The sequence below is a fragment of the Fusarium coffeatum genome (assembly GCF_003316985.1).
Source record: "Fusarium coffeatum strain FIESC_28 chromosome Unknown BRIP53273_contig_110, whole genome shotgun sequence".
NCBI lineage: Eukaryota > Fungi > Ascomycota > Sordariomycetes > Hypocreales > Nectriaceae > Fusarium > Fusarium coffeatum.
Genome location: NW_022157903.1, coordinates 1 through 22,417, shown reverse-complemented (window position 1 = coordinate 22,417; position 22,417 = coordinate 1). Strand labels below are relative to the sequence as shown.

General features: G+C 49.1%; 6 protein-coding genes across 6 annotated transcripts; 5 read left to right on the top strand and 1 right to left on the bottom strand.

Annotated features, from left to right (window-relative positions):
- Positions 1 to 950: 950 nt before the first annotated feature.
- On the top strand, positions 951 to 2,285 carry FIESC28_05025 (uncharacterized protein; the record flags this gene model as incomplete). Its single annotated transcript, XM_031159172.1, has 1 exon — positions 951 to 2,285. The coding sequence occupies one exon, from the start codon at positions 951 to 953 to the stop codon at positions 2,283 to 2,285; it is 1,335 nt and encodes a 444-aa protein (XP_031016672.1).
- Positions 2,286 to 3,421: 1,136 nt separating this feature from the next.
- FIESC28_05024 (uncharacterized protein) lies at positions 3,422 to 4,527 on the top strand (the record flags this gene model as incomplete). Its single annotated transcript, XM_031159171.1, has 2 exons — positions 3,422 to 3,524; positions 3,581 to 4,527. The coding sequence occupies 2 exons, from the start codon at positions 3,422 to 3,424 to the stop codon at positions 4,525 to 4,527; spliced, it is 1,050 nt and encodes a 349-aa protein (XP_031016671.1).
- Positions 4,528 to 5,638: 1,111 nt separating this feature from the next.
- On the top strand, positions 5,639 to 9,439 carry FIESC28_05023 (uncharacterized protein; the record flags this gene model as incomplete). The annotated part of the gene is made up of 9 exons (XM_031159170.1): positions 5,639 to 5,989; positions 6,038 to 6,167; positions 6,219 to 6,372; positions 6,418 to 6,681; positions 6,740 to 7,081; positions 7,131 to 7,227; positions 7,275 to 7,667; positions 8,605 to 9,055; positions 9,105 to 9,439. The coding sequence occupies 9 exons, from the start codon at positions 5,639 to 5,641 to the stop codon at positions 9,437 to 9,439; spliced, it is 2,517 nt and encodes an 838-aa protein (XP_031016670.1).
- Positions 9,440 to 13,705: 4,266 nt separating this feature from the next.
- Positions 13,706 to 15,361, top strand: FIESC28_05022 (uncharacterized protein; the record flags this gene model as incomplete). Its single annotated transcript, XM_031159169.1, has 2 exons — positions 13,706 to 14,223; positions 14,278 to 15,361. 2 exons carry the CDS (start codon positions 13,706 to 13,708, stop codon positions 15,359 to 15,361), a joined length of 1,602 nt encoding a protein of 533 aa, XP_031016669.1.
- Positions 15,362 to 16,203: 842 nt separating this feature from the next.
- On the bottom strand, positions 16,204 to 17,949 carry FIESC28_05021 (uncharacterized protein; the record flags this gene model as incomplete). Its single annotated transcript, XM_031159168.1, has 4 exons — positions 16,204 to 16,940; positions 16,988 to 17,333; positions 17,385 to 17,486; positions 17,554 to 17,949. 4 exons carry the CDS (start codon positions 17,947 to 17,949, stop codon positions 16,204 to 16,206), a joined length of 1,581 nt encoding a protein of 526 aa, XP_031016668.1.
- A 1,313-nt stretch (positions 17,950 to 19,262) lies between these two features.
- Positions 19,263 to 21,614, top strand: FIESC28_05020 (uncharacterized protein; the record flags this gene model as incomplete). Its single annotated transcript, XM_031159167.1, has 3 exons — positions 19,263 to 19,957; positions 20,012 to 20,710; positions 20,759 to 21,614. The coding sequence occupies 3 exons, from the start codon at positions 19,263 to 19,265 to the stop codon at positions 21,612 to 21,614; spliced, it is 2,250 nt and encodes a 749-aa protein (XP_031016667.1).
- Between the last annotated feature and the right edge of the window lie 803 nt (positions 21,615 to 22,417).

Below are 22,417 nucleotides of genomic sequence, written 5' to 3'. Positions count from 1 at the left end.
TGCGGAACCTTTCAAGCCTGTTGCGGAACCCTGGCTCAGTGAGATTCCCATGTATCAGCGTCACTTTGAGACCCACTGACAGTGAAATCCTCAGGACTGATGCCCAACACCCCAGCCATACTCTGGTAGGATTCCTTCACTGTAACTCTTCAGTTCAAGGTCGATCCAAATTATCTTGCCTCCAAGTTTGATGTAGCTGGCCTCGGGGAGCTTCCATAATAGTCCGATGGCACTGTTGGAAAAGATTTCAAAATTCAATGTAGTTATCATATCATGCATCTCGAAGAACATTTCTTGTCATTGGAACCATTCTCCAAGCTTTATGTTGACAATCTTTAAATGTACATGCAAATCTTTTGGGTGAAGCCAATTCACGCTATAAAAACGAATCGTGATCGAAGTAGGGAGGCAGGATGCAAAGCTGACTCCTCAGAAAGCGCTTTTTGTTCAAAGGGGAGTATAAAATGGGTCCTCCATGTTACAATGACCGGGACGAAGTTGAATTCCGTTGCCAAAACACATGATTCCAATACCGTGGAACAGACTGTACGTACAAGGATTAGGGCCCCTTTCTCAGAAGCACCGTTGTGTAATTATCAGTAAGTTTCTTCTCAACATAGTGGATTGATCTGCATGGCTCAGCTATACGGGCTGATACGCATAGCGCCGCCCCGGGGACCGCCAAGGGTTAACAGTTCCGCAGGAGTTGCCGTTCCCCAGCAGTCTATTACGCATGGTGAGCTGATAAGCCATCACCACTCGTTCGGTAACCTTGGATAATCATCCGATGCTCCCGATTAGCAGTTGGTATATGACATTGATAACGCTGCTCTGAACGCCTGTATCTGGACCGCCGTTATCTTCCCCAGTCCGAGGTCCATCCGTCATTTTTCAACCGCTCTTTCTCGCTTATACCTACTTTCATTCAAATCCCACCCTATCAAATGACCATGGCTTCTGCTGAGAAGCAGCCTTCCAGCAGGCCTGGATGTCTTTCGCTTACTCGTTTCCTGAGATTCATTTCTTCCGAATACCGCATTCTCTTTACATTAGTTTTCTGTTCAAATCTCATAGGCGCCATCGGCTTTCTTTGGCTGTGGTGGCTCAATGGGAAGCCCGATTCATCAACTTGTGGTCTGGCAACATCGATCAATCTTGTTGTATCCATCGCCATTCGAGAAGAGCACATCGTCAACGGCCTCTACTACATCTTCACTTCTATTCCTACAACATGGCCGCTATGGATGAGAGAGCGAGCAGGCAAGATCTATCACCTTGGTGGTCTTCACAGCGGCTGTGGTGTGGCTGCGGCATTCTGGTTCATCTTGTACTCGATCCAAAAGAGCAGTAGTTTCCATGAGGCTGAAACTCGTGATCCTGTCATGTGGGCTCATATTGTCATGGTCTATCTACTGGACTTACTTCTTACGGCGATGCTGGTTATGGCATATCCATCAATCCGTGCCAAAATACACAACGCTTTCGAGGCTGTTCACCGATTCGCTGGTTGGTCTACTCTTATCCTGTTATGGGCTATGACGATTCTTGAGGCAAAGCTCGGTACACCGCCAGGTGCCTCACTTGCTGCTTCCGTCTTTTGCAGTGCTAATATCTGGCTGCTTTTTATTGCGACATTCTGCGTCGTTTCAACTTGGCTCAACTGTCGCAAGATTGAAGTTGAATCTGAACGACTCTCAACACACGCTCTCCGAATGTACTTCAACTATGCCAACCCTCAGCCTGGCACAACCATTCGTCTCTCTTCCCGCCCTTTGATGGAGTGGCACGCATTTGCAACTGTCAACAACCCTAAGGAGAACGGGTTTTCAGTTGTGGTTTCCAACGCTGGCGATTGGACCAACAAGCTCGTCACCGACCCTCCTCGCTATATCTGGGCTCGGCGCACACCCACATGTGGTGTTCTGCGCATTGCTCCCATGTTCAAGAGTATTGTTTTGGTGGCTACTGGCTCAGGTATTGCTCCATGTCTCCCAGTGATTCTGGCAAAGCAGACCAAAGTCACCCTTTTCTGGTCAACTCGAGACCCCTTCAAGACTTACGGACCAAATATTGCCTCCATCATCGAGGAGATGGGAGATGACGCACATATTCACAACACTTCAACAATGGGAAGGCCAAACACTCTACCTACAGTTCTTGACTTGTATAAAAAGACGGAGAGTGAGGCCGTGATAGTTATTTCAAATCCCAAGCTTACCATAGATCTGGTCTTGGATCTACAAGCTTTGGGTGTTCCAGCATTTGGCCCGATCTGGGACTCTTAAATATCTGTTTCTACCATACATTACCAGCGCTTAGACATAATAGAATTAATAGAATGACGTTGTGCTCACTCTTTCATATAATCGAAAGTGTACCTCCAACCATTGAGACAATTCAAGTTGAACTTTTCCTTAACAAAGAAAGTCATCCAAAGTATCATTTTGATATTTGCATAAGAGCCCTTTTCTACTCACCATACCCAACTATCAGACTTCTTATTAAGCTTAAGTACTCTTCTTTCCAAATAGAGTTTGAATCGATGTCTAGATCTCTCTGTGCTTTCGGGACAACTTTACCTTATCTTCAATACAACCATAAAGAAAAGCTTGATTTAGGTGATCTTGACCCATCGCGTTCGGCGAAGCTTTGAGCAGAGATCCTGAGCTAGTCATTTCATCTTATGGCAAGCTTCTCAGATCCTTCTACCAGATATTCCATGACTCAATATACGAGATCATGCAACCTTGACTTACGGTTCCGTAACCTCGGATGACACTATGCCCTCAAGGATGATACCGGCAGTTTGTAAAAACATTGCCACCCGTTCTTGTTAGACTAAGGAATACTGCTAGGATCTACCATTCTTCATGGAAAGTCCCTTACCATCGCTCATCTTCACTTGCCTTGGCCAAGATACTACATCACTCTCACCGCTCAATTCTTCGTTCCAAACCCAATAGTCTGGGATACGTTTTTCCGTCGTTTATCCAATATGTAGATCCTCCTTACCGTTGTAACCTCGACCCAGCTGGCTGGACCCTGGGGCCTGTGGGTTGCAATACCGATGGGGTCGGGCAAGGTTACATCTGCCGGGTCGTCCTCACCACGAACCCTTGCAAAGCCCAGCAATTCGTCAAAGACTCCTAGACCTCGTACCAAAATTCACGTTGACGATCGCTATTACTAGTCTCTGTCCTGAAACTCCATAGCCTCGGTGAACTCGAAATTTTCATGGCTCCTACGCGTTCCTTTACGGGACTTGGGGGCTCTGGCGGGGGCAGTGATGACGATATTGGCTTTGGCAGGACGAATAAATAGTGACATCTTCTCACCCAGATCTGACTCTTCAGTTCATCCTGGTTCTTAAGACAGCTTCTTAGTTTCCCGCTGCACATCTTCCTCGTCTATCACCGTCACAATGGCTAGCAAGTCGGTCACAATCACTAGGCGACATAACACCCCCATTTCGTTGCATACTTCAACACAATGGATAGAAAATAAGCAAACGGACCATGATTCCGGTAAGCACCCCTGAACCAACAGCATCCACTTCCACGTGTGGCTAACACTGAGGTAGTATACAATGCACAAGAGGACAAGTCGAGCTTCATGCAGAGGCTCGCTTACCACTGTGTCACATTATGGATGTTCACAAAGAGTGATATGCCCACCTCCACTGGCATCAACACCACGTTTGCTATCGCAGGGATTCTGGCCGGCCCAGGAACCATCTGCAACGCAGATATCCACTGGTCAGATATGGGCAAAGGGATCCTTGTGGCTCTCTACTTTACCTGGCATTTGACCTTGTGTTTCAATCTCGGAAACCAACGTCAGCCTCAATCTGTCATCGAGGATGGCGCAAACAAGCCTTGGCGACCCATTCCAGCTGGTCGAATCTCACCTGAGTTGACCCATCTGTGGCAGCTGACGGCGATTGCAACACTCCTGGTGTTGTGCTACACTGTCATGGGGGGCTGGCAAGAGACTTGCTTCTACCTCTTTTGCACATGGCTCTACAACGAGCGTGCTTGGGGTGACAAGAGCTGGTGGCAGCGCGCCCTGATGAATGGTTGTGGAATCACCACCAACCGCGTGGCAACTCTCCGTGTAGCTGTCATGGCCATCCAGGCCAACACGGATGTTGACTTCGAGTTCACCAACAAGGGTCTAGGCTGGTTTCTAATGTCTGCCGCCCTGGTCGTCACCACCATCCAGGTTCAAGACCTGCGCGACCAGGAAGGCGACAAACTGATCGACCGCCAGACCTTTCCACTAATTCTTGGCGACGCCCCGACACGCTGGATCACGGCTACGGCTGTTTGTATTTGGTCCGCGGTCTGCCCCCTTTACTGGGGTCTCGGCGTCGTGGGCTGCATGCTGCCCATGGTTACTGGGGCTCTTGTAGCAGCACATATGCTCATCTGCCGCACTCGTAAGAGTGATCAGACAAGCTTCCGACTCGTGGCAGCTTGGTGGGTCTCACTCTATTTCCTCCCCATGATGAGTGCGCGAGGATTGTAATGAGGGGTTAGGGAAGAGTCATAGTTTGTTATCGAGTTCAAGCATTTGTAAAGGGTTCCCAACGGGAGGATAACCTCACCATACGGATTAGGTCATGGATACGAGTTTTTGGGGGATTTATGGAAGAGATATTGAGATTGTATTGATGGTGGTTCGTTAAATAGAATAGGAAGCTCAATGAAGAAAAAAGTGAAAAAGTACCAGTTTTGCAGCCGCTCTGATCAACTGTAAATCATGTTACATGTTGAGTGATGCTGTAAATGATAACGACTTCGTAGAGATTGATGGATGAAAGCTTGGAAGATCATAGGTGGATCGTAGACAAAAAGCGGGGTATGCGACAGGAGGAAAATAAAAACAAAAAAACAGCTCCCCGAAACCTGGATCGAACAAGTGACCTTTCGATGACATATAACAATTACAGTCGAACGCTCTTCCAGCTGAGCTATTCGGGGATGATCTCCAAATCTGGAGGAATAGCTATTGTTGCAAGCTCGTCAACAATTATTGCCTATATAGATTTTACACTCCAGCCGCTCAGTGTATCGCCATAGGGTAGCCCCATCGCACTTTCTCGTCGCATTTCTACAAGCCAAGCCAGAGAATACTCGTCGAACACTTTCAAATCTCTTTTGGATCAGCTAGTTGAGGGTATTCTAGCATTTTTTTTTTATCTCCAATCGGGCACCTCAACGCCAGTGAAAACGTGTCAATTCCGTGACGTAAAGATTTGAAAAGACGGCACCGACGATAGTCCAAACTCATTTTTTTGGCCGCGCCAAAAAAAAAACCCATATTGCCATTTTCCGATACAGCAAAAACGTCTTGATACCAACGAACTTCTACCTGAACGTGAACTTTGACTGTAATTTTGGAACTCGAAAGAATCTCGTCATGTGCTGATAGGTGCCCGCTCATGAGGAGGGCCTCAGATGAATTGATTGGGGGAGTGCCAATAAGCTGCTTCAACGCATCATGTATCCAGACGTGGGAGGGTCACCGGTAATTGCGGCGCATTTCCCATTTTCCAGTTTCTGTCCTTTTTGTCAAGAAACACTTTTTCACGCACTTGACCCTGCCTCTTGCTACGACACATTCGCCATCTTCTAAAATGTCTCCGACACAAAACATGCCGAGCCCAGTGACTCCAGCATGGTGGAAGGAGGCATCGGTCTACCAAATCTACCCTTCTTCCTTCAAAGATACCAACGGAGATGGTATTGGCGATATTCCCGGCGTGATTGAGAAACTGGACTACTTCAAGCAATTGGGTGTCGATATTGTCTGGCTATGTCCTGTTTACCCATCGCCCCAGATCGACATGGGATACGATGTGTCTGACTACCGCGACATTGATCCTCAATATGGAACCATGGCTGATGTTGAACGGCTAATTGAGGGTTTGCACGCTCGAGGGCTGAAGTTTCTGATGGATCTTGTCGTCAATCATACCTCTGACCAGGTAAGCATCTTTACGTTTTATCTACTGGCATCGCTCACAATTGTACAGCATGAGTGGTTTCAACAATCAAGATCATCCCGCGACAATCCCTATAGGAACTGGTACATCTGGCGTAAGCCTCGCTACGATGAGAACGGCGAGCGACAACCTCCCAACAACTGGCTCTCTTGCTTTAGTGGTTAGTTTTGAACCTGATTCTCTCTTCTCGTTAGTTTTTAACGTCTTGTAGGTAGCGCATGGGAGTACGACGCAGCGTCTGATGAGTATTACCTCCACATATTCGCCAAAGAACAGCCTGACCTCAACTGGGAACATCCTCCTGTGCGTGAAGCCGTGCATGACATCATTCGATTTTGGCTGGACAAAGGCGTTGATGGATTTCGGTATGTACCAGCCCTGCCCTTGTCTGAAGTTTTCTAACTTCTCAGGATGGACGTGATCAACTTCATCAGCAAATCTGATGGATTGCCGGATGCGCGAATCCGAAACCCTGGAGCCAAGTACCAATGGGGTCATGACCATTACGCTTGCGGTCCTCGACTCCACGAGTATCTCCGTAACATCGGCACGATTCTTAAAGAGTACAATGCTTTCTCTGTCGGCGAGATGCCTGCGGTGGAGGACCCTGAAGAAATCATCAAGAGTGTTGGGGAAAGCCGCGGCGAGCTGAACATGATCTTCAACTTTGGGATGTAAGGCGACACCGGGTTCATCATTTCGATACAGACTAAGCTAACCGGCTCTTGATAGCGTTGACATGGATCACGGCGACCAAGGAAAATTCTCGCCTCGAAAATGGGAGATGAAGGTTCTGAAGGCAATTGTCAATAAGTGGCAAACGTTCATGTACAAGAACAGGGGCTGGAATGCTTTGTATCTTGAGAATCACGACCAATCTCGCACTGTCAGCCGATGGGCATCCGACAAGCCTATATACCGTGCGCTATCAGCGAAAATGCTAGCCACTTTTCTCTGCTTCCAAAGCGGAACAGTTTTTGTCTATCAGGGAGAAGAATTGGGTATGGCCAATATGCCGAAAGACTGGGAGATGAGCGAGCATCGTGATCTGGAAACGTTGAATCATTGGGAAGAGTAAGACCATACTATCGTTTCACTTGTGTAATCGCTGATATAAGTCAAGGCTGAAGCAGATGACGGGTTCGAAGGCGGCAGTTCTCGAGATTGCTCGACAGGAGTATCAGCTCAAGGCGCGAGATAATGCACGAACACCAGTGCAGGTAAGTAGTGAAGACTTACGGAAGGGAATTTACTGACAGCGATTTAGTGGGATGGCACGCCCAATGCAGGATTCACAACGGGTACGCCCTGGATCAGAGTCAACGACGACTACAAGACATGGAACGCAGCAGCACAAGTCGCGACACCAGGTAGCGTTTTTGAGTACTGGCGATCTGCGCTCACGCTGCGAAAGGAACTGAAGGATATGATCATCTATGGTGATTTTGAGATGCTCGATGCAGAGAATGACGATATCTTCGCATATGCACGATCAAATGGCAAGCAAAAGGTGGTGGTTGTTTGTAGCTTCCGGGACCGAGATATTGAGTGGCCGATACCTGCTTCTACAGACTTGCAGTTGAGCAAAGTTTTGTTGTCCAACTACCCCGATGTTGATATATCGCAGGATGCGATCACCGTCCGCCCATTCGAGGCTTTTGTTTGTCTTGTTGGCTGAGCGTCAGGGTGTCTGAAGACATGGCGGCAGAGAGCAAGAGACGAAATAACTTGGTCACCTCATGTCAGCTTGGAACTGCACTTAGGCTACTTTATTTTGACGCCCTAAACCTTGGAAGACAATTCTCCTGTCATGCGGCTGCTGAGAGGAAGCAAGTCCGTAGGATCCATTTTCCCTTGATCCTGAAAGAAATAAATCTCTGAATTGAGTTTGAGCGACATCGACAAGATCCGTAATTGTCGCGACAAGTGTGTTCTATGCTCGCTGTTGATTGAGATGCATTGAACATTGGAAAATAATTGTTAGTGCATATCTCCACTATCTTTCACACGCAGCCAATTGTTGGTGGGTTACTGATAAGCTTATCAGCTGCCGAGTGCTGGGGAATGTCCACCGTCTCGAATTGAAGGCGCCAGCTACCATCATTCTGGCTGCAACGCTCTGTTGCACCTGGCTCTATTCGGACACAATTGAACGACTGTCACTGGGAACTCAGGCTCAAGAAACCGCGGGCACTGTGAAGATGGGCATTGACAGTCTCGTCTGCTTGTGGTGTTTTGCTACGGACCTGACGTCATGTACAACGACGCGTCTGTCATTGCTTCACCATTGCTAACTCCCCAGAGCCGCCATGTGATGCCCATTTGTCGCTAATTACTCTAGGTGATTGTCAGGTTACTTTCTTCCATGAGTTTGATGGTAATACATGCTTTCAATGCTTCTGCCGATATAATGCTATCAGTCACTCCGCCGAGCAGCTGACGGCCACCTGTTTGGCACTGCTACACCATTGCCGAACAAACACCAAGCGCGGCTGGCTGCTGTTTACCTGAAATCCTATCACCAGCGCGTTTGTTTTCACCGTTGCTGCCCTCCATCATGGAAGCGCTGCTCGCAACGAGACTTCTGCATGGTCTAGAGTCATGCTCTGGAGTTGCTCACAAACACAGATCGATCGCTATCCATCGCAGGAAACCCGCAACACCACGACACTCGCCGTCCCCCGATACTTACATTGCGTAGCACTTGGTCGCTGGCTTTGCGCTCGCTCGCCGTTATGCTGGAGCCTCGAGACTTGACCCAGGCCAAAAGGTCCAAGATCTATTGGGAAAAAATATGCCTACCTCCAACCCACACGATACCGGAGCTGGCCTTCAAGAAACCCAGCTCGAATAGTCCAGTCATAACGCTGACTGAAGCCGATCTCGATCGAGTGAAGAAACTGATCAGCCCTCCAGATACGCCTTCCGAAAGACTGGAGATTCCGGAAGAGCTCGCGGATTTGAAAGCCGAGGACCTGTGGAGGTACGACCCGATGACCTGGACGCTCAGGTACTGCACAGATCTGATGGAAGCACCAGAAGATCCTGGTAAGGTCATTTCCTATTTTCTTCGCCGTCGACTGACACAGCTGTTCAGCGCCTGAAGTACTCCCACCCGCACTCCGACTCGTCCACGTCCGAAGCGACGCCCCGTACAGTATAAGAAACCCCGCGGCACTTCCCCCGATTCCCGAAGAGAAGGCTTTAGACGCTCCCGAAGAGTTGTCGCATGAGAAACAGATCCGCGCCAATCGTGCAAACTCCATCGAAGGCGACGAACCACTCAATCATCACTACGAATCGGATGCCGCGCTGCGAGAGTCGAGAAACCAGATCGCGCGGGTAGACCAAACGAACGATAAGATCAAGGAGTATATTGCAGACTTGAGTCTAAAGTTCGAAGCTTTCAGGGCTGAGCAGAAGTGGCCTTGAAGTATTGACATTTGCGTGGAAGATGGGTTTCCAAGTTGTGAATGGGCTTGGGCGCAAGCTCTACGGCTAGAAGACGATACCCCGATAGATCACTTTACAGTGTCTTGTGACGATGGATACTCGTATCATAGGGATAATTTATTCGCCTACTGAACGTGCCAAGTTGCCATATTGTGCCTCAGTAGCTATAAGTGACCAGCGCCAATGACATTGCTGTCGCGCCTCCGAGACAAGTCGCCGAACCGAGACGTCGGAGTCGAGCGTGAACAATCGTGGCAGTTCATGCATGTGAATATGTGATCTTGGAAGCTCTGTAGACCAACCAGCTCTAGTATGGCTATGGGGTTGGACAACGCGACGGTTGACTTGAGTACAAAACAATTAACAATATCCCGAAGCCACCGGTATCCCGTACGCTAGATTCCACTTCTTAAAATCGCTCTCTAGTCGTCGTCTTTAGGACAGGGTAGGTGGTAATGTTTAATGCTGCGCTTTTGTGACTGCCCAGCCTTGGAGAGTCTTGGCCAGCGACCAACACAATGATCGAGGTGCCAGGTACCAACAGCTTTCATGTTGGATCGTCGTTGCATTCGGTAATCTTATTTGATAACTCAAACATACTTCTGCAGCTTCAGCCACCTCATCATCAGAACAAATGGTCATTGCCCCCAGCCATATCACAGCAACACGCCACATTAGGGCCTCCCTATTAGTGTGGAAGGCTAGGCGTCACTTGCACGCATGTAAAAGCAACAGAGGATGACTAACACCTGCCTCGGTAGTCACTGCGCTACACAATATATCACAAAAGCCTCCCAACCTTTGAAGAAGAGGGACTTTGTGCGATGCTGGGAATTTGACCAATATCTACCCTGTATCATCACAGCAACCTTCTGTGATGTGTCGAGATCCCACTGGCAAACGCGGTTGATCATGAGTTGCACTACAATTCTGCAAGTCTGCTGGCAGAAAGATCCCTGCTCGAAGCTATGCATGTCTCGGATAAAGATGCAGGACTTATGGGACAGTGCTGCATCATTGTTGATTGTACTGATGGTGTTGATGATTGGCACATCTACCAATGCGCGTACCGCATCTCTTCATGGCGACAGAACGAGCCCCTAGTTTCGAAGCGTACCATAACATTGATTCTTAGTGTTAGAAATGGTAATCGCAAGTAATGGATGCTCCGCAGACACATGTTGCACGACTACAAAAGTGTGCCAATTCTGATGGAAGCCGAGGTGAAATGGCCTGACCATCTCAGCCCAATCTAAGCGGGCGGGGACAAAATTATCAGAGGCGGGGCACTGTAGCTAAGCCCTGGGGATCTAAGATTACCTTCCGGCCCCGCGACGGCCGCTAAATCTTTACCGCGGACATCAATCAATCAATGCTTATCACCTCAATACCACGAAAAATCATTGTCAAGAATCGCGAATGAGGGTCTAAATTTGGTGAAAGCGCCTCCAAATCATTACCATCGTCAATCATGATTTGATCCGTTTGCCCGATCGTTGGGCCTTCAAGTTCGCCAGATGATCTACGGCGGATTTGAGGCCTTGTCGCGCCCGACCCTTAAGATCAACAAACAGCGCCGCGCATTATCTCAGGGCATGCTCCTTGTGATCCAATAACTCTTCGGGCAAAAACAACAACAGAGCAGACCAACAGCGATGTCTGATGCGACAAGAAGGGTGCAGATCTTTATCATTGAAGATCATCTCGTCGTAAGGCTGTAAGACCCCCAGTCCCAATTGCACACTCGTCTGCGGCAGTCTCCAATTTGCGCTTCGTTGCGACCCCCGAGCGACTGCGTGGACCATGGCGCAACCGCCAAATCCGAGTTCGCGTAAGCAGCTGTATTCGACAATTGAAGGTCAGTCTGATGCTGAGGCTCGTCGGAACCCGAGACACGACTCTCCTGTGGATATCGTCGATGGATAACTGACCAGCGCCATCGGTTAGAGCGTGGTAAGTAACTCCCCCAATCTGATCTCTCTTCTTACGACGATCACCATTTGATTGTAATGTGCTGACTGTAGGCCAAGTTTTCATCCGTGACCGCATTGTCTCCGACTCTGATAGGGCTTGCAACGCCGCCAGAGACACCCACGCCGCGAGACCGAGGCCCGCACCCGGCGCGAACGGATTGCTGGTATGCCGTTAATGATACGTACATGACCATGTGCGAGACGTATTGACAGGCTTTTCTACAGATTCACCACATAAACCCTGGATGCCCGCAAGCGTCGCTTCCGTTCCCCCGCCTATGGGAAGAATACGCCAAAGCCGCCCGAGCGGAAGTCGAACGGACGCGAGCCCTCCAAATACCCAGCGACCGCATCGAACCACCGATACCCTGTTTATAAGGCTTCAGAATGGAGGCTCTTCGACTGGGACTGCATTGATCTCCTAAACCAATAGGACTCTCCTAATCCAATGGGACAACAGGAGCGACGATACCTGGACGTGCACCAAGACATGGCGCCATTGTTCATATAGTTCTGGAGGAAACAGGGAGGCCACGAGAAGGTAACGTAAATGCACAAGCATCGCGTCCTTAAAATCCTGGGGTCGCGTGTAACAGACCTCAGTCCCAGTGCCAATGGATTGGATACGCGACGGCAGAGTCAACGTGGGAGGACTAGGATAAAGTTACATCCATCGCGCTGTTGCAGTTTGTACGGTAGCATTCCATTACCGGACCGACGATGTCGTCGCCTAAATAGAGTTTACAAGAAACTGGAACTCTTTCGGCCACCGTTTCAGCGGCTCCATGTTTATGCTTGTTCTGTCTCCACGGTCGGCTTCGTACGGAATACGGTGGAGTCTATGCTCGCGCCCTGTTAAGTGTTGGTTCAATTGTCTTGTTTAGAACAGTTTAATTTAGCATAGAAGCGTATCAATTGGTAACTCATTGGCTCTCCATTAAAGGGATTATTCGAGGGAACCCTGTTTGGCTCGAAGGATCTACCACAATACTGTAACAGCGGGTAAAGCAACCTCCGAGCCTGAGGTGATCGACAACTGCCGACACAAGGACGAACGACCCTTGTAGAAACCCCTGTTTTCGCTAAAGAAAGTGATGGAGACACCATGACTCGCCCACTGACTTGACCAACCTGGGCTGTAGTCGCTGCTGTCTTAACGTTCGACGGTTGATGCTAAGCTTGTCACTACGTTTTCCAAGCTGACGCAACTGTCTCAAGTCTTACTCATAGCCTCGTACATCAATTCCCGCTTACCTGTCATCTATCACCCTCTTTCATCGTCTGATGGTCGCGTGGGAGGAGAATGCAGAGTCGCATTGTCCCTCCTCAGATCTCTTGTCCTGCACATTTTCTTTTCTTCAACGATGGGGATTTGCTCGCCTCACCGACTGTGCCCGCACACGTCCTTATTTCGGTAAACGAGCATGGCGATCCTTCTGGTAGAGATGCAGGAATCCCGGGCCGTTCCTTGTCAATAATCCTAGAGTGAAACCCTAGCATAAACTCAAAAGAGCTCGAAGCCGTTTCGCCATGACTGGTCCTCCCTTAGAAAAGGGAAAGTCCTTATTCGCTGGGGACTCAGTTGTTGGTCCGGTATTTACTGCTGTCACGTCTCAACTTTTCTACGGAGATTTATGGCGATCTTCATCGTATCTGCGAGTTATTATAGACGTATGCGCGTGCGTGTACTGTAGATACTGTCAATTAATTGCCGCAGATGACATTTAGGATGGTTGGCTCTGATCTTCGCTGCCATGGGGCTGTTACCTTCCTCGCCTAAGCTGCAATTCAATCCAGAAGAGTGCCGTGGGATACGAATATCATTACCCCATCTCGGCAGAGCTTTGGGTCAAGCTGACCCCGTACGTACATGCAGATATGCAAACTAGACAGTGCATGCAGTATGCGGACAGGGTGCAGGCATCGGGCTCAATCCTTCACGAGCCAAATTGAGGATTCTCTCCGTTCGACTGTGCACCGTCGACGTTGCAACCCTTAGCTGACTCGCATTGTTGGCGAGTGAGATAGTGAGGATTCAAAAGATCCCCTTGTATCAAGACCCACGCATGTGCAGCCCTGGAGGACAACCAACAGCTGTTTCACTGCAGAAGCTTACGCAGCATGGGTACAAAAAATCGATGCTTGGTTGGCTTGTGATAGTCTTGGATATGGAGGGGCTTTTCCGAGCACCCATATATAGCTCTTGCTCGCATGTCACTTCAGTCATTTTTGAGTTTCGATAGCATTGACTTTCCGTGTTGTTGTTGTCATCATGGGGTTACTACTTCTGCCGGCTGTGGCTTTCGCCATCTTCGTCGTCTACTATGTCCTAGTCCCGAAGAAGAAGACAGGTCTTCCTCTTCCACCTGGACCTAAACCCCTCCCTATCATCGGCAACCTCCTTGACCTCCCACCCACCGGCACAGCAGAGTACAAGCACTGGGCCAAGCACAAGGAGCTCTATGGACCCATTAGCTCTCTTAATGTCATGGGCCAGCCCATGATCATTCTCAACAGCCCAGATGCCATGCATGAGCTCCTCGAGAAGAGGTCTACCAAGACTTCTTCTCGTCCCAGTGCCAAGTTCGGAGGCGAGCTCTGTGGTTTCAGCGTGATGCTTCCTCTTATTCCCTACGGTGACAAGTTTCGATACTACCGCAAGTTGGTGCACCAGCAGATGGGCACCAAGCTGATCTGCTCCGAATTCCGAGACACTCAAGACCTTGAATCCCTTCGCTTCCTGATCCGCACCATTGAACGACCTGAGGACTTCCAAAAGCACATCAAGACGTAAGCTCTATCCCATTAGCGACAAGAACAAAGACTGATCAACATATACTACAGTGAAGCCAGCGCCATCATCCTCCGAATCATCTATGGATACAACATCGAACCCAGCAAGGTCGACCCTCTCGTCAGCCTTATTGAGACCATGATGACCAACTTCGGTGCCGCCTTCGTCCCTCTTCAATGGGCTGTCGACATCATTCCCGGCCTTAATGATCTCCCCGACTGGTTCCCCGGTACTGGCTTCAAGAAGACTGCTAGGGAGTGGCGCAAGGTTACCGACCAAGCTTTGGATATCCCCTACGACTTTGTTATGAATCAGATGGCAAGCGGAACAAACCGACCTTCCTATGTGTCTCAGCTCATGAGCAGCAAGTCTTTCAAGAACGAGAAGGGTACTGGAGAGCCTACTAAGGAAGACATTGACGCTGTCAAGGCCACTGCTACCATCATGTACGGTGGTGGTGCCGATACCACTGTCTCGACCATCAGCAGCTTTGTTCTCGCCATGATCTGCTTCCCTGAAGTCCAGAAGAAGGCCCAGGAGGAAATTGATCGTGTCACCGGTGGTGAACGACTCCCCAACTTTGATGACCAGGAGAAGATGCCCTATGTCGACGCCTTGTCCAAGGAAGCGCTCCGATGGATGCCTGTTGTCCCCACTACTACAACCCACATGACCACTGAAGAGCTCGAATACAACGGCTACCAAATCCCCAAGGGCACCTACCTCATCCCCTCAACCTGGGCTCTCCTTCACGATCCTGAGACATACCCCAACCCATCTGCTTTTGAACCTGAGCGATACATCGCGCCTCGCAACGAGCCTGACCCAAGTGACTTTGCCTTCGGATACGGACGCCGAATCTGCCCTGGTCGTTACCTCGCTGAGGACAGTGTCTTCATGACCTGTGCGCGCCTCTTGGCTGTGTTCAACATGCGAAAGGCTGTTGACGAGAATGGAAAGGAGATCGACGTTGTGGTTGACGGTACACCTGGACTTATCAGCCACCCTGTTGATTACGCTTACAGCATCACTCCCCGAAGCGACAAGCATGTCGAGATGGTGCGAGCTGCTGAAAGAATGAATCCTTGGGAGGAGAGCGATGCCCCTCTTTTGCCTAAGGACTCTTTGGTTTAGGATGCATAGCCTAGTCAGAAAAGAATAAAAAAAGTCAATATCAATGACTAGATGTAACCCTTGTAGTATTCAGTGATGAAGAGTTTTGATGTGACTAACGATGTAGAGTGGAAGAATGTCCCCCAATTCTTAGTAGTAATCTCAATCAGAGGCTCTTAGCTATCTTCAAGGGCCTGATTAAGTGACATGTGTAACATAGTTAAGCTAATTACTGTCACGATGCGCCATGAATCAGCCTTTACTACTTGCAACTGGGCTGATCAAGAGCCAATCCAGCCAAGATTAATGGTAGTGCCTCTTAGACTAGTCGAGTGCATCACAGAACCTTGAAAGAGACAGCATAGTATAAGTCTGCTGGAAAGTCCACCAGTTCTCATCTCACCAACAAATTCACCAGCACAACATCCAAACAACATTACCAAACAAACAAATCTTTCACAAACAACACAAGTTTCCATTCCTCACAATGTGTATTGTCACAATCCCCGGCTTCGAGTGCAAGGTTTGCCACAAAAAGAGGCCAATGCGTGCCAGCGCGAAGACAGAAGAATGCCAGAATAAGAAGGAGAAGAAAGAGTGCACGAAGACTGAGGTTGAAGAGTTGGAGGAGAACACATGCCAAGACTGTGTTCAGGATGAATCTCCTGTTGGCTACACTTACGGATCGACCCCGTATTAAGCATCTATAAGACGTGGTTGGTACCACTTCAGCAGGGTTTGAGGATAAAATTCTTTTCTTAGACAAAAGGGGACGTGGAACTTTCAATAAGACCTTTATTTCTTAAACTCTGCAAGGAAAGTGTGATGTGGATAGCCTGAGCTTTGGGTGATCAATTCAGCAATCATTCCTTGACAAACCGATATTTGAGATAAGGGATCCAACCCTTTGGAAGATCGACCCTCTGGGCAGTAAATGTGCAAGGACTAAACTTCGACCACGTAAAGTCCTCAGAGAAGCCTTCTTCGGTGAATGTCTCTGTGACTTCCTTTCTGCACGGATACTTGAACTGAAGGTTCACCCAACGATCATAAGGAGCAGCGCCCCATGTAATCTCCATCTTATTTCCTCTCAAAGGAAACTTGGAAAAGTCCTTGTTGAAAGCGTCTATGGCGCTGATAAGAGTAGTGAGCGACCCTGTAAGCTCCTTCTTGAAAATAGACTGGATCTGGATAAAGCCATCGCGGACTTTGCGAGACGAAGCAGTCTTGGAAAGCTCTTTGTTGTTCTTCCAGTTCGGGCTAAGCTGATTGTTGACCTTCTTCAGCGCCTCGCGGACTCTGCTCTCGTGCTTGGTGAGGAGGATAAGAGGGATTAGGTTTCTCTTGATGTCAAGTGCGTACATAGGCAGCTCAGAAGTTACCGTGCCAAATCCATGAATGATACCGCGAAGAGTGTTCAATTTGCCGTCGTCGAGGAGATCGTTTAGGTTATTGGGAGCAAGGATGTCAGGTGGAAGGTTGTACGAGGCTTGGATGTTCCCAAGAAAGTTGTAGTAGATATATTTTCTCTTCTCGTCTGCTGTATTCGCAGCAGTAACGATATTCGACAGGTCTTTGATAGCTTGGAGAGTAGTCGCAACTGCATCAAGTCAGTAACAGTCCAAGCTTCTGGGATGGCTAACTGACCGTTCTTGAGATACGTGGAAGCAGTCTTGCCCTTGCATGCATTCTTCGCACAAATGCTCTTCTTGATGGAGTCGACTTTGCTGGAAACGGCCTTGACTCGTGTCTGGACTGTGCTAGCTCCCGACTTGATAGCAGAGATCCGGTTCTTGTATGGAGTAGAAAAAGTCTTTTCCCAATCCTTGAGCATGGTATTGAGTTTGCCGTTTTTGATCTCGGCGCCTCGAGGGATCCATTCGATGAACCAGTTCATGACATTCTGAAGTGAACTCTCCCAGCAGTCACTCGAAACACAAGTTTGATAGGCGATTAGACGTTCGACCAATTCAAAGTACTTTGGTGTAGTTATCTATTGTGGTTAGTCTGCGACATTGGGCGATGATGGTTCTTGGAAAACTACCTCTCCTGCTTTGAGAACCGTCCACCCATCCTTGTTCCCAAGTTGGTCGGTAAGAACAGAGGCTTTGTTGTTCTGAATTGTACGACCTTGACCTGTCAGTTCCTGTTCTAGGATTAGCGATGCCAGCTCCAATGATCATAGCACTGCATCCAAATTGATCGATGCATACCTCCTCGATACCAAGAGCACGAGCCAAGGGGATGTACTCTGCATCCTTGAGTATACCATCGACCCATACAGATTTGTCGGTCTTGATAGCAGTCATAGCTTCCGGTGCCCGACGGCACCATGCAGTATAACCGCCAATGTAATTGGCATCCCTGGGCAAAGCCGCTTCGACCAAGTCGCATATGTTGCGGTTAGTGGTCAGAACCTTGACACCGCAGGGACTTGTGTCGAAGCATGCTGTGATGGGCTCTGAGCCATAGGGAACTTCGATGTATTCTTCGCAACCATACACGCCTTCGGTGGATTTACAGATTGCGTTGAGATCTTGACCTGGTCCTGCAAGAACTGGGGTCACCAGGACTGAGGCCAGAAATGGGAGAGATTGGTAGCGACGCATGATTTGGACAAAGAAATAAGGATACAAAAAAGCAGTAAGCAATTGAGCAAGGATTTAGGCTAAGTATAACATTTGTCAACAGGCGAGCGCAAATCATAGACATCATAGTTCTCAGCAGAACATCTTTCAGCTGAAAACACCCTTGATGTTGGTGACATTCAGCCCTACTGTCTATCGTCAGCCACAGTAGCCAATTCATTCCACAGTAGCCAATTCATTCCACATTACGAAATTGGACACTGCCAATCACCCAAACCGGGTAGTTGATTTGCTGGCAGTTGCTTCTTTAAACGAAGCTGGCTTTTTAACCTTAATTCTGGACGCCACGAGACTGGTCCAGACTACAAGGTTTTGGCCCTTGCATGAAGAGCTCCACCAGGACAGGTACAAGCGCGTTTTTGAAAAGACGCTGTCTGCCTTGAGCAATCCATCTAAGAAGTAGCTCCAGTGTATGTTTGGGGGGCTGAGTACTTTCATCGCTGGGTGAGGTCATGCGCCCTGATCTGCCAGACCGCTGCTCCGTCTGCTAACGGAGATTGTGGACAAGGCGCGGCGACACAGCCAGCATAGCTCTGGTTACTCAAGCACAAGTACACAAAAGTCTAATGCAAGCTTAATTGCAATGACTGACATAATCCACCGATCACCCGTTAGGCAAAATAGTTATTCCGTTATGTCCGGTTCGGCACAACGACTTCGCGTCGGAAAGTAACCCCCCGAAAGGAATCAAGCAACTGATTTACCGGCGGCAAGATTGCAGTCTGTAAGGAAACAATCATGTTCAAAGGTACAGCTTTTAAACTGCATCGCGACTGTGTAGATTCGTAATCTCTGTAGAGACAACGTAGTACAGGCGCGCCAAGTGTCTATTCTGAGTTCTGACAACACCATAAGACCATCCACTGCAGTCTTCTATATGTTAGTCGCCCTGACACATTTCATTGCTATGCTCTGATAGGATAGATTGAACGTGATCGATCCATTTTTATCGGCTTCTTAATTGCTTTACCCGTGTTTGCTACAATTAAGTGGTCCAAAACTGTCTGGCACTGATGGCCAGCTGGCAGTGACTGTAACACAGGATGGATATTCCTGAGCAAACAACAGGGATGATTTTCTTTCCGTCACGCAGCTGTTGATTTACTCAAAATCCTCCCGCTCACCTTTCTTTTCACCCTTCTCTTCTTCACCCTTCAACCTTTCATCTTTGACTACTTTTTCATTGATCCATCTGCTCTCTCTACCAGCTTCAAGCCAAGGGTTAACTCTGTACCTGAACGTCAGTGGGTCGCCTCTCAGCTACCTTCGCCAACATGGACCTCTATGACGTCTCGAAAGATGCCGGACAGATCAGTCTCATGAAGAGGCTCGAACGTTCCATTGTGAAAGCAGATGAGAACAAGGGACATCTTGCCTACTACCACCCTCCCGAAGTCGTCATCCGAACGTTTATCAACAAATTTCAGCCTGGGCCCCAGGGACCGCCGATGAGACGCGAAGACCAAAAGACTACAGGTCATGTAATGCTCATCACAAACCCTTATACACCGTCCATCACTCCGGTAGCCGAGCTTGAAGCCATGCCGCTCTCACAGATGCGCCTCCTGACGCCACAGCATGGCAAGAAGGTCCTCATACGCGTTATCACCCCCCCAGTTCGAGACACCACTACTGTCAAAGCCGTTGTCGAAGACGAAGAAGGAACAGCTGCTTTCCTGGAACTTTCCCAGCAGCTCGAAGACAAGGTAGAACCACATTGGGAGGTTGTGCTTCGCAATTCAGTCGCCATCATCAAGGAGCCGTTCTTCATCGACGAACCTTGCGCTGTGAAAGTCGACCACCCAGGTGATATCATTTGGCTGCGCGAAGGAGATGAAAGGATCCCGCAGAAGTGGAGAGTCGTCATGAATCGCGGCGTACCTGACAGCCTGCCGCACAACACCGACTTTTACCGGATGTATGGCAACAAATGCATGGGTGAGAAGCAATTCGCAGCAGCCCACCGCATGTAAGTGGTTTCTGCTACCGTCTCGTGAGGTGTAGGTCATTGACATCCATTTAGCTACTCCCTCGCGGTCGAGACAGCAGAGACTTTCGAGCAGAAACGAATGACCTACCTGAACCGATCGCTCGCCAACCTGAAGCTCGATCGGCCAGCAAAAGCCTTAGCCGACGCTACCGCTCTCGACAGCGAGACCTCCGAACCGCATGAGAAGACCCTGTATCGTCAGGCCCAAGCTCACTATGCTCTTGGTAATTTCGAAGAATGTGACGCAAAACTCCAGACCCTTCTCAAGAGCTTTCCGGAGAACAAGGCGGCCAAGGCCCAAATTCGACGCTCTGGGGTCCGACAGCATGAACAGAGAACTGGCGACTACAACTACAAGAGCATGTACGAGCAGGCAAAGGCAACACCTCCGTTGATTGACTGCGCTACATACTCCAAGCCCGTCGAGGTTCGCGAGTCCCCCGGTCGTGGTCGTGGCCTCTTTACGACCAAGGCTGTGGCTGCTGGAGACCTTGTTCTATGCGAAAAGGCATTCTCATACTCCTTTGTTGACGAAACCCTGAGCCCCACCCGTATGCTCATGAACTTGGCTACTCAGAAGATTATCATTGGAGGCCCAGCTTACTTGCTGCCACAAGTTACGCAGAAGTTGTATCACGACCCTCAGTTGCTTCCTGACTTCTATGAGCTTTATCATGGAGAGCCCAACAAGGTGGATGTCGTAGAGTGTGATGGCGCACCCGTTGTTGACTCGTAAGGTTCCCGTACCCGTTTCAAGAAACAACACTAAACTGGCTCTAGGTTCAAGGTTGAGAAGATCATCGCCATGAACGCCTTTGGTGCCCCGAGATCGACTTGCGAGAACCTGAATGATACCGAACGCGGTCGCAACCAGTCGCTGGAGCCCATGTATAGCACATTTCCCACCGCCGGTATCTGGCTTATGGCTTCCAAGATCAACCACTCTTGTGTTGGCAACTGCCGCCGCTCTTTTATTGGCGACATGCAGATTGTTCGGGCTACCAAGGACATCCCAGCCAACACCGAGCTGCTCTTCTGCTATCATCCTCCCAGCGGGTTGCAGTGTTACGGCGAAGTGCAGGATCATCTCTCCGATTGGGGTTTCGTTTGCGAGTGCGCGCTCTGCAAAGATCGAAAGAACACTATCAACACCCAGCTGCAGCGACGCGCTGCTATCTTCAACGAGTGCTTTGCACATTACCAAGGCACCGGGGACATCGATATTGCCAAAGGCAACCGACTCTTGAGGGGAATCAAGAGTACGTACAATGGAAAGGCAGCCAAGAAGGTTCGAATTGAACTCGCAGTCGCCTATACCGCTGCCTGCTCCTACTACGCAAGAGAGTGCATGGCCTCCGAGGGTGGCGACACCGCCATCAAGGCACTCGAAGCGCTGGGCTTCACCATTATGGCCTCATTCACCGACCAGCCCAGACTCAAGGTCAAGGAGTGGGGAATGGTGCACAACTATGTGCCTTTTTTGTTTCTTCAGCTGGTTCATGTTTACCGAGATATGGAGCCTGAAGTAGGCACAACTGCGCGAAATTACGCCAAGCTTGCGTACTCCATGCTCGTCGGGGAGAAAGAGACTATGCCGAACATGCTTTGCTGTGTTGACTGCGGCTGTTCCCTCTGATGAGAGAGGCTGCATACAGCGGCGACGGTGGCATTTTTGATGCTGTTGCTGCTACATACTTCTGGTGACATCAATCGGGAGACCCTAGGGAGACTAACACGGATCACGACATCGGTGCTGGACGAAGTATTACGACAAATTATGGTATCTTGTCAACCATCTCAAGCGGCATTTTGGGTTGCTAGCTTGACGCCCGCACAGGGGCGCGGCTTGGTTGGATAGAGGTGACTTTGACTACGGGAACGAAACCGATTGTCTGGTTGGGTTTGACGGCATTGCTGCCCATGGAACATGTAGTAGTACTAGTCGACCGTAGAAATTGACCGAGTCTTTGCATCATTTCTCATGCGAACCTTGACACATTTTGTGAAAGATCAACACAAGCATTGTGATAAAGGAAGATCGAGTCCCACCGAGACAATGATGAGAGCGACAAGTCCGTCGGATGTGAACTGTGTTCAATATCTTAATCAAGCGACAGAAACGAATGACAGAATAAAGCCTCAAGAGCCTGTATCATGACCCAAACTCTCAAACGGCAACATTTAGCCATCATTTTGACGGTTTTTGGCTCCCGATTGTATTGCGGGTTGACCTTGCTGATGGCACTCCCTCCGCCCAGAAAACATCTGGCTTTGGGAGTACTGCAGCTCTCTATAGTCAACAGTATCTACACAAGACATCACATACGACCATACCTACCAGAAAATACGGGATCCCGTCCGCTCTCCCATAGTCAAGCTGGTAAGGGGCGGATTAGTAGTTGGGTCGGTGACGACCAGCGAATCCCCGCTGTTGTATGT